Below are 11,944 nucleotides of genomic sequence, written 5' to 3'. Positions count from 1 at the left end.
ATCATCTTGAAAGATGGCATTCCCCTTCGGAAACAGTTCTTGAACCATAGGATGAACTTGGTCGGCCAAAATTCCTAAATAGTCTCGGCTGTTAATTCTTCCATGAAGGGAAATCATTGGCCCGGTGGATTTCCAAGAAATAGCACCCCGGATCATGATTCATCACAGAATCCCCGCCATGTTTTACGGTTGGGAGAAGGCAGTCTGGATGAAATGCTTCTTTCAGCTGTCTCCAAACGTACACTCGGCTGAAGGTTAGAAATAAGGTAAACGATGATTCGTCAGAGAAAATAACATTTTTCCACTGCTCGAGGGACCAATTCTGGTAGTTTCTACACCACTCTAAACACTTTGAAACATTTGTCTTTGAGAGCAGAGGTTTTCTAATTGCAGTTCTTCCGTGGAATCCAGATTTGTGCAGCTCCCGACGAAAAGTTTTTGTGGGAACTGGGTTCTGTAGGTGTTCATTCAGCTCTGCAGTGATTTTAGGAGCCGTGGTCTTGCAAGCTTTTCTAACAATCTGATTTAGAGTCCGACAGTCTCTCTCTCAGACAACTTCGACTTTCAGCCACAACTGTGCTTTGCTGAGGACGTTTTTCCTTCTCTTTCAAAGGCAGTCATTACTTTTGAGACCATATCTCTTGAAATGCCAAGCATCCAGGCAGTTTCTGTTACAGTAGCGCCTGCCATACGAGCGCCAACAATTTGGCCTCTTTGAAAGTCTGAGAGATCTGCCATTTTTATAAATGATAATAACCAACTTTGGTTTAAATATCTGTAAAAAAAAAACAATTATTTTAATTAAACATATCAAATAACAAAAATAATAAACAAAAAAAATGATGTCAAGTTTGGATTGCTTAAAACATGTTCAAAGATTACGATGCCAAAATGTTAGGTGTTTCCATTTTTTTGTCCAACCCCTGTAGGTAAACCTTCCTACTACATGGAGGTGGTAAAATTGATCATAGATTGGCAAATCATAATTGAAAGTGTGTACCAGGCTAACGGTCGGTTGCATGCATCACACTGCAGAAATTAGGCTTCATATGACCCAGCATCAGTGACAGGGTCATATGCATAGGCCCGCCCCCGGCTAGTGACGTGCTTCCTGCTGAGCAGGAAGTATGTCACCAGGATTACCGTAGGTGTGCACATGCGCACCGCGTCACACAGCGCTCCTTTGCATCCCCCATTGACTTGCATGTGTGTGGCAGGCACGGATCGTGCGGTAATGCGATACAGACTTTGCGTCAGGATTGCAGTGATTTTGCTACCTCTAAAGCACCACATTGCATTGCGCAGCGGAGAAGCGTAACGCGGGGGCAAATAGTGAATATATTGCAAAAAATGTCAGATCGATTGTGATTTCAACTGTTGTTTACAGATTGGATCAATTGTAATTATTGATTGGATCAAATGGAATTCTCCATGGGCTGTGGGTGGGTTAGTAGTGGTAGCTGATCGACATGCTTCATACAGTGCAACACTGTCATTCAATTTATTTTTATTAGATTTTAGAATGGCTGTGTGTGGTAGGAATCGATCCCTCTTTGACAGTAACTGAGGAGCTTGGGGCCCCAGTGTGAGTTTTAAATGGAGCCCCAAGTACTCTATTGATATGGACCCTCAAACCAACCAAGCAGTGGCATAGCAGTAGGGGGTGCAGAGGTAGTGACCGCACTGGGGCCCTTGGGCTAGAGGGGCCCCGTTGGGCCCACCCTAAATTGGTCCTGTGCTGATAATATTCACTTTTATAGATGCTTTGAATAGTAGTAATCATTAAGGCCTCGTTCACATTGCGTTCCGTTCGCGTGTCCGTCCGCGTTGGCCTTTTTTTGAGGCGTTTTTTTTTCCTTTCCCGGTGCTTGGGTGGGCAATGAGTGTGCGCCCAGCCTCAGCTTATTACACTCACTCTGTCCTCCTCTGATGGAGCAGAACTGGCTCTGCAGACTCCTCCAGCATCACTACTGCACACAGCACTTGGGGAAGGGTAGAGAGGTTGGGGGCTGGGCGCTGTACACAAGAGCCTGCTGTACTCTGAATAGGGACTGTCTACAAACCATTGTCTGCAAAACTTTGTAGGATTCCTCATCAGTGGCTGAGCAGATTCCTCATCAGTGGCTGAGCAGTAAGTAGAACAAGTGTGCAGAGAGCAGAATGTTTTTTTCTCCGTGCCCTTAGTTATATGTCTCTGAGGACGGGGCCCCCTTCAGCTTCTGGCCCCCCCTGCAGTTGCATCCCTTGCAGGGTCTATTGTTATGCCCCTGATCACTCCTTATCTGTCAACTCAGGAGTTATCTCTCTGTGAGGGCCTGTTGAGACTGTCAGCGTTTGTAAAACGCGTATAAATTCAAAGAAACGCAAGTTGAAAAACGCATGCGTTTTTCTTGCATTCAAATGCGTTTTCTATTGCGTTTTGCACACACATGTGACCCAGGAAAAAAAAAAGAATTATGGGAACCGCAGAGGGAAACGTACGCTAAAAACGCAATAGTACGCGTTTTTGGTACGCGTCCATAGACTTTCATTGCGTCCGCTTCTATGCGTGAACTGCGTGCAGCAATGCGGATGAGAAACGTATGCGTCTTAAACGCATACATGTGAACGAGGCAATTAGAAAACATTAGTAGCCGTTTCTATGCGGAAAGTCTGCTTGTCCGCATTCTGGAAAAACGGCTAGGAACGCACATAGTCTGAACAGGCCCAAAGGCACATCATGAAAGAACAGTAAAATGTATGTGCACACACACACGTTTTACAAACGTTTAAAGTGCACCTAAACTGAGAGTGATATGGATGTTTCCTTTTAAACAATACCAGTTGCCTGGCAGTCCTGCTGATCTCTTTGCTGCAGTAGTGGCTGAATCACACACCTGAAACAAGCATGCAACTAATCCAGCCTGACTTCAATCAGAGCACCTGATCTGCATGCTTGTTCAGGGGCTGTGGCTAAACGTACAGGTATTAGAGACTCAGGATCAGCAGGAGAGTCGGGCAACTGGTATTATTTTAAAAGGAAAAATCCATATACTTCTCAGTTTAGGTTCCCTTTAGGCAAACTATGTAACGGCTCTGAACAAATAGCACAACTCGCATTATGTACACACAACACAAAGGTTACCTGGACAAACCGTGTCACGCACAACAGTTTCCTGTCTCTGGCATTCGGTCCTACAGCGGTTAGGAGTTACAGGAGTTTAAAGACCACCCAAGTCGTAAATGAAAGCAAACCTGAAGACAATTTAACCTCCATTGCAGTATTATTCCTTCTGATTTTAGGGTCTAAAAACAGTACAATTTTTTCATGAGCTTATAGACCCTAAAAGCATGAAACAATCATACCACGAGAGAGTCTGCGGCAGCCTCGACCTCCCTGGGCTTTTGCGTTGCAGTTTTCCCTCCATCCTCCGAGTGGCGCTGTAACCCTATAGTGAGATTGCCGGCTGTCGTCATGACAGACCGACCGCGAAACAGAGCCTCGGAGGAGAGGAAGAAGAATGGCGGCCGACGTCGGGATCCCCCGGGAGGTGAGTTCAAACGCCCGCTGCACGCATTGCTCTGCACAGAGCCTCCGGCGGCTAACCCGAGTGTAGGTCGGGGTTACCGCTCTGAGCTGTGGTTTTCTGCCCCGACTGTAGCTCAGCGTTACCGCCGAGGAGGTTAAATAAATAAAAAAATACTTAACTAAGGAAGGGGGAGGCTCTGTGTCCTATAGAGCCTTTCAGTTCCTCTCCTGGTCCCCTCGTTCCAGCGCTGTCACCCATTAGCAGAGCTTGCGCGCTCACGCATGCTGTTTTTATTTTTTAATTTGCACTTGACATTGACTTTAAAGGGACACTGAACTGCATACATTACCCACTACTTACTTGGTGCTTCTTCTTCAATTACGATTGGCAATCCAATTCATCTGCAGTTTTCATTTCCTCAGGCTTTGGATTAGTTCATTTCGGGCTCATTCTGATTGGTTCAGGTGATGGGCGTTTGTTAAAGAGGAACTGTAGTGAAAATAACATAATGAATAAAATGTAGTTGTTTTTCTTTTTTTTTCCTACAATGTTGCCCATTGTAAAATCTTTCCTCTCCCTGATTTACATTCTGAAATATATCACTGGGGATGACCTCTTTAGTCCTGCCAGGTGATCTGTACGGAATGTTTGTTACTGAGGCTGGGTGCACACATAGCAGAAATGCTAGGATTGCATAAAACGCTGCGTTTTTGCCGCTAACGAAAGTATATGGGCCGCAGGAAAAAACGCAAATAAAAGGCGTATATGCGTTTTCTATGCGGTTTACAGTATGCGTTTTCGAAAACGCTGGTTCTGTTGCATTTTATGCAGGATGGCTGCCAAAACGCACATAATGAAAGTCAATGGGAACGCAATAGCATGCATTTTTCATTCGTTTTCCATGCGTTTTTCTATGCATTTTTGCTTAAAACTTGTTTAGTGATGCATTTTTGCTTCCTGTTGTCTTCCTAGTGATTTGTATAAAACACAAATGAAAAAGCATACAGAATGCATATGCGTTTTGTATATGTGAACCGCAAATGCAATAAAACGCACGCAAAACACATGAAAAACGTATCGCAAATGCACCAATAATGCGTTAAAAACGCTGAATAAAAGTCCACAAAATTAACATAAACCATGACATAAAACGCAGCCTTTCACGCTATGTCATATGTGAACCCAGCCCCTGAGTTCTATGCACAGAGGGAGATGCTGCTTGCTTGTCAGTTGGAAAAAGATGTTATTTCCCACAGTGCAACGAGGCTCACAGCCATGCAAAACTGTCAGGACCATGGTCATGACATCACACTGTAGGAGTGGTTTCACCACAATATCAGCCACACAGACCTTCCCCCCCCCCCCCCCCCCCATGATCTATTAGAGAAAAGGTAAAGATTTCTTCAGGGAAAGGGGGTATCAGCTACTGACTGGGATAAAGTTCAATCCTTGGTTAAAGTTCCTCTTTAAAGTGGCCCTCCAGCTAAAATCACATCAATAGGGCTGTGTGGTTTGTACAGAGTCTGTAGCTCTCATGCTACATTTGGCCAGACAAGATTGGGTGTGTGTTCTTTTGAAAAACAGGAGGGAGATGTGCCAAGATAATGAAATGAAAAGTGTGGTTAGGCTGTGAAGTGATCTTGGCAAGGGGCGAGGGGCACAGCAGGCGGAGAGGTATTACAAACTTGGTGCCCGGAATACAAAACTTCCTGATGTCATCTTCAGTTGAATAATCAGATTGCAAAACACCGGACATTCCAGAATGACTGGCGACTCCAGAGATCATCACCGGCGGGCGCGGGGCTGAGAGGACCGATCTCACAATCTGAGGTCACATGTGTCAAAAATCGCCAAATTATCTCATTAGTCTTGCTTTAGGGCGGCTAAGGTCACCCTTGTCCATGCAAAAAAGTCAGTTTTCTGCTATGGACGTTTTTGTATTTTTACGTGTGTTTGTGTTTTTTCTTGTGCGTTTTTATGCGTTTTTTAATGTATTTCTATTTACATTTTTTTTAGCAATATTCTTTTTTATTTAACAAGTAAAAATAAATCACTTTCAAATTAGTTTTTACCTTATTTGGGGAAATACGCATGCATTTTTTTCACCATAGGAAGCATTGCGTGCAGAACGCAGAAAGAATGAACTTGTGCATTTTAAAAATGCACCTTAACCACTTGCCGACCGCACACTCATACCGCGCGTCGGCAAAGTGGCAGCTGCAGGACCAGCGACGCAGTTCTGCGTCGCCGGCTGCAGGCTAATTAATCAGGAAGCAGCCGCTCGCGCGAGCGGCTGCTTCCTGTCAATTCACGGCGGGGGGCTCCGTGAATAGCCTGCGGGCCGCCGATCGCGGCTCGCAGGCTAAATGTAAACACAAGCGGAAATAATCCGCTTTGTTTACATTGTACGGCGCTGCTGCGCAGCAGCGCCGTAAGGCAGATCGGCGATCCCCGGCCAATCAGCGGCCGGGGATCGCCGCCATGTGACAGGGGACAGCCTGTCACTGGCTGCACAGGACGGATAGCGTCCTGTGCAGCCCGGATCACCAGGGGGGACAGGGAGGAGAGGGAGGAGGGGGATCTCGCCGCGGAGGGGGGCTTTGAGGTGCCCCCCCGCAACACCGATCAGGCAGGAGCGATCAGACCCCCCCAGCACATCATCCCCCTAGTGGGGAAAAAAGGGGGGCGATCTGGTCGCTCTGCCTGCACCCTGATCTGTGCTGGGGGCTGTAGAGCCCACCCAGCACAGATCAGCTAAAACAGCGCTGGTCCTTAAGGGGGGGGGGGGTAAAGGGTGGGTCCTCAAGTGGTTAAAACATACCAACGCAGTTTTTTATGTATCACCATGTACATTTTTGCATGCGTTTTCTAATATGTGTGATCCTTGCCTTAGTCTGCGGTGGAGCGGTGCTGTATAATACGCCTGGTACACACTTTCAATTATGATTGGCCAATCACTGACTGATTCTACCACCTCACTGTAGTATGAGTATTTACACAATCTGCTCATGGTATCCAATATCTCTTGAAACCTCATTCTATATGGAGCTGGTAAAATTGGTCAGTGATTTGCCAATCATAATTGAAAGTGTGTACCAGGCTATAGGCTCCTGGGCTGATTTCCATTCCTCAGCCGGTTCTAAAAAGATTTTGTCCTTAAGCCTGGTGGTACACACCTTCATTTTTGATTGGCCAATTTTACCACCTACATGTGGTACCATATGAGGGTCAGCAGATTTTGACTACTATGAGCAGATTGTGTATGCAAACCCTCCTACTGCATGAAGGTGGTAAAACTGGTCAGTGATTAGGCAATAAAAATTGTAGGCGTTTACCAGGCTTTAGGCCAGCCTATAAACCAGATAGGGCTGGCCCTTTCATGAGGAAAACTGGGCAATTGCCTAGGGCCCCAGAGCCAGCTGATGGCACCCCAGGTCTCCCACCCCATTGATGGTGTGAACTCATCTATTAAACAAGCACGCTACCTGCTGTGTCCTGGGCTACCTCTTCTCTATGACCTGTTCGCATATGCGTACTCACAGGGGCATAGCAATAGGGGGTGCAGAGGTAGCGACCGCATCGGGGCCCCAAAGGGTCCACCCTCTATCACAGTATTAGCTCTCTATTGGTCCTGTGCTGGTAATATTCACTTCTATAGATGCTTTGAATGATAATAATGATTAACACACGGTTCCCCCTCCCCTTCTGGAACCTCTGACACTGTAGTTGCCATTGGCAGGTTTTGGTGCGCCCTATCAATTGTTCTGTATAGAGTGCTTGAGGGGGCCCCATGTAAAACTTCCACCGTGGCCCACAGCTCCTTAGCTACGCCACTGCGTACTCACGTAATATGGTGCCAGGCAGGGACGGATTTGTACTCTTCTCCGCCTAAGGCCGCTGTCACCAGCCACCCCGCCCCTTCAGTATAGGTAGTGAGATGACCCCTCCCCCTTCCCTCCAGTATAGGTAGCTAGATGACCCCTCCCCACTTTCCTGTAGCCCCCCCCCCGTATAGGTAGCCTGATGACACCTCCCCCCGTATAGGTAGCCTGATGACCCCCACCCCAGTATAGCTAGCAAGATGACCCCTCCCCCTTTTCCCTCCAGTAAAGGTATCCAGATGACTCCCTTAATCCCTCCTTTTCACACCCCCCTTCAGTATAGGTAGACAGCTCAACTTCACACCGCAGAAGCCATCAGTGTCACTCATTTCTCCGCTCGTCTCCAGTGCAGAAGCTTCCTCTTCCTTTCCATCTCCAATGCTGCCCAAGTCCATAGCTGCCGGCCACAATGCAAATGTGCACAGAGAGCAAGGTGGCTGCTGCACAGGGGGCTGGCAGCAGAGTACCGCGGTCAGACGCTCGACTGATCTCCCTACATTGCAGCATTTGCAAGCTTACATATGTTGCATCAGTTTTGCCTGCTGCTTTGGTGCCCTTGCTCCCATGGTGCCCTAGGCCATGGCCTAGGTGGCCTTGGCTTAAATCCGGCCCTGGTGCTAGGCCATGGACAAGAGATGCTTAAGAGGATGAAGACAGAAAGACACAGACTTATGGAGGAGCGCACTATCCAGACAGCTGAGTACTCTACAGGGGTCCTGGGTGCAGAGATGGAGTAAGATGAAATAGGGTCGTAGGCTAGGTAGTAGCTTGGACTCCATTTATGGTCCTTTTGGTAATCTGAGATTGAAAAGGGCCAGAGGAGGTGGCAGCTGGGCCCCTTACACAGATTAGGCCCTAGGCAGAAGCCTAGGTTGCCTTGTGGATGATTCTCCTCTGCACGGGTACCACGATCAATTGGGGAGACCTTTGGGACCGTCAGTCAGCCCATACTGTCTGGAGGGGGGATGGGGCCTCCTAATGCTGCTATCTTGGAAGGGGGGCGGGGGGGGGATGACGCTCAGCACCTTATACTGTTTTATGATAAGAGGGTGTGGTTCAGGGGGGACCCTGTTTTCGTTAGAACTGGCCCTGACCCTGAGATGGCTATTATAGTCTGTATACTTGTTATATATACATTATTGTGTCAATAGTTGTGTGAATCACTGTTTACATAACTATTCTGGCTAAAAACTAAAGCTTATCTTAACTACTTTTTACGGACAATACACTGCAGGCTGAACTGATGGTTCTGTTCAGCAATGACACTTTCATTCATAACTATATAAATGTCATACCTAAAAAAAACGAAACCGGTCGGTCCAGAGTTTTTATTGTATTCTCTGGGCATCTGTGTGCTTTCAGGCATATGTACAGTATATTTATGTATGTTTTATGTGACATGCTGGTTAATTAATCCACCATTTACGCTGTGAGATCATCATGGAATTTCTGAGTCAGAAGAGATTTCGCTGAGATAGGGAACATCCTCCCCATGACCCCGTAAACTCTGAAACACCGCTTTACTTCACATTTCTGTAAATATTTTACCCTTTACATGGGACAACACTGAAGATATGAGACATAGATAAAACATAAAGTAGTCAGTGTACAGCTTGTATAACAGTGTACATTTGCTGTCTCATCAAAATAACTCAACACACAGCCGCTAATGTCTAACCCACTGACAACAAAAGTGAGTACACCCCCAAATGAACAATGTAAAAATTCTGCCCACTTAGACATTTTTCTCCCTGGGGTCATGTTAGGCCTGGAACCCACTACAAAACGCTATTGCTAATTGCAATCACTAGCGTTTTCTGTGAGCGTTTTGTTAGCGATTTCATTAACGTTTTCAGGAGCGATTTTAAAAAGTGTACTCAATTTGCCAGCGGTTGTGTAGCGATTAGCGTTTTAATTCTGATTGGTCCTTTCAATTAATTTTAATTTTGTTACAGTGTGTAGTAACTTCAAAACGGTAGCAAAATCGCTCTGTGCACGTTTTGATGAGCGATTACGCCAGTGTTTATATACTTTACATTACAGAAACGCTAACGCTAATCGCTAACGCTAAACATGCCTGGCCTCTGAAGCCTATCAGAGGCGGCACAGGACGCATCGCCGTCCTGATTCAAGAATTCCTGTCTGTAAAATACAAGCTGTAGTCTGCAGCAATGCTTAGCTATGAAGCTAAGGAATTACACCCACAGTGTTTCTCTCCCTCCTTCCCCCTCCCCTTGTTTGTAAAGTGAGACACAGGCTGGGAGCTGGAATGGTTTGTCTGTGATCTGTCCACACAGGAGCAGCTTGCTAGAAAGTAAGGATTAAAGCATACCAGCAAACTAGCCAAGTAGGTAACTTTTTCTTCAATAACAGCACCACCATTTGGACAATCTGCTCTGCTCAAAAGCCTCTGAGTTTGATTCCCACCATTGCTGAACTAGTTTGCCATACAAACGTTGATTTTGATCACCCAAATGGACCCCAACAGCCAGCCATTGTGCCCTCTTTGTGCCCCTCCCCCCTAAAAAAAATCTGGAGCCACCACTGATCAAAAAGAACAGGAAAAAAAAGTATCCTAGTAGAAATTAGCTCCTATACGGAACCCCACTAAAATAATAATAAGAGCGGTAACTTCAATCACATGCAGTATTGTTGGGTATGAACAATGTTTCTTGTGGTGACACGTCTATTTCTTTGCGGTTATGATGACTCCGCATACCATGACTGCTTGACTTTTCCTGGGAGTCTCACTGATTTTGCAAGCATCACATGACACGTCACATCAGAGCACAGCTAGACTGAGATGTGACTCCATACACCGGCTGACTATCTGTTACCACGCCAATCGCTATAGGGTGCTCTGCCGGTGCACAGGAGCAGCTGACAGGCGGTGCATTCACTTCCTTCCTGCGTTCTGTATGAAGAAGCCTCAGTCTTGTAGAACTGAGAAAATGATGCATGCTTCCTTGTAGGTTATATTCTCAATGTGTTAATCACTGAATGACTCGACTTGCCTAGTTCTTTCGATGCTGTGTAAACGGTGTATGGTGTGTGTTTGTGGTTAGTTAGGCAGATTCTTAAAGAGGAACTCTAACCCAGGATGGAACATCATCCCAGTCAGTAGCTGATACCCCCTTTCCCATGAGAAATCTTTACCTTTTCTCTAATAGATCATCAGGGGGGTCTGTATGGCTGATATTGTGGTGAAACCCCTCCCACAGTGTGATGTCATGACCATGGTCCTGACAGTTTCCTGTCGGTGAACCTTGTTGCACTATTTCCAACTGCCAAGCAAGCAATATCTCCCTCTGTGCATATGTATATCTATAAAAAAAAAAAAAAACTTTAGCCTATCGCATTGTTAGGGGGTGTGGTTACAGATAATGGCAGTTGGAGCTGTCTGTTTTTTTCATGTCTCCCAGTAAAAAAGATGATGACCTGCAGGCTGATTGGGGATCAAACAATATGAACAAATTACATGGCGAATAACAATCATTTCTTGATCTACAGTATATTCTATTTTTTAATTTCTCACTTTGTTATGTATTGATTCTTAAAAGCAAAACAAAAAAATTTGCAACAAATCATTCAGTTCCGAATGCACTCATGATCGTGGTCCAAATTCGGCTCGTGATCACGGATTTAGCCGTGATCACTAGCGGTGATTAAAACCGCCAAAACCTGTCGACTTTCTATTGTGCAGGCTCAGTACGGTCTGTGCCTGCGCAGTACGCCCCTGGTGATGTCAGCGGGAGCGAGGACACGGCAATGCAGGCGCAGTGATTTTCCAACTTTGAAGTCGGAAATTCCAGAAGTGAGGCGGGGCTGGAGCATCGGTGAGTGGCTGCGCGGGCACAGGATGTCTGCAGGGGACCATTAGAAGCCCTGGGTTAGTTCAACTCTTTTTCCCCTGACCCCCCTACAGTATTCCTTTAACACAGAAGGTAATTGCAGAAATTCAGCTTTAAGTGAGCAACTGTGGTTTCCCACAATGCATCACTACTGAATAAGCAAATTATCTCTTTATACTACAGAAAGCAGGGCTCACATCCAGAACCGCTGTTGTAAAGCAAGCTTTATCCACTTCAACCTAACTGGACGAGTATACACGTCCAGTGTAATTGTGGAGAGTGCAACACCAGTTTGTTACTAAATTAGGCACATGTGGTATCATTTTATCCGGGGCGAGTTGTAGAATACATTTTGGTGTGTTTTAAAGCATGGACCTATATCACATGAGAAAAGGGTCAATCCAACTTAAAAATTAATTTTCAAAATTATAATCAAACTTTGGAAAGTATTAGTATAGCTACACAAGACATATGGGGTAACATTTTAAATGTGATAAGTAGTAGAATAGATTTTAGGGTGTTTTAGGGTTAATGGTTATGTCTTCTCAATTCTTTTTAGTAACAAACTGAATCAAAAGCATTAAACATTCTGTATATTCTGTATCAAAACCAAGACTAGTAAAGTGAAAACAAAGTGAAAAAATATAAAAGAAAATAACTATATTGTTACCTTAGGAACTTGGCATTTTAAATATGTATGCCA

General features: G+C 45.5%; 1 protein-coding gene across 4 annotated transcripts in view; it reads left to right on the top strand.

Moving 5' to 3' along the window:
• SLC11A1 (solute carrier family 11 member 1) overlaps nt 1–11,944 on the top strand; it is a 97,154-nt gene that overhangs the window by 33,972 nt on the left and 51,238 nt on the right. The window contains exon 1 of one of the 4 annotated variants that reach the window (XM_068246065.1): nt 10,815–10,899. The exons of 2 other annotated variants lie outside the window; for them this stretch is intronic. In XM_068246065.1, coding sequence (XP_068102166.1) covers nt 10,869–10,899 — 31 coding nt within the window. In that variant the 5' untranslated portion in view covers nt 10,815–10,868. One more of the 4 variants, XM_068246064.1, reaches the window with a different exon arrangement.

The sequence above is a fragment of the Hyperolius riggenbachi genome, chromosome 7 (assembly GCF_040937935.1).
Source record: "Hyperolius riggenbachi isolate aHypRig1 chromosome 7, aHypRig1.pri, whole genome shotgun sequence".
NCBI lineage: Eukaryota > Metazoa > Chordata > Amphibia > Anura > Hyperoliidae > Hyperolius > Hyperolius riggenbachi.
This window is presented reverse-complemented; position numbering and strand designations above follow the sequence as displayed.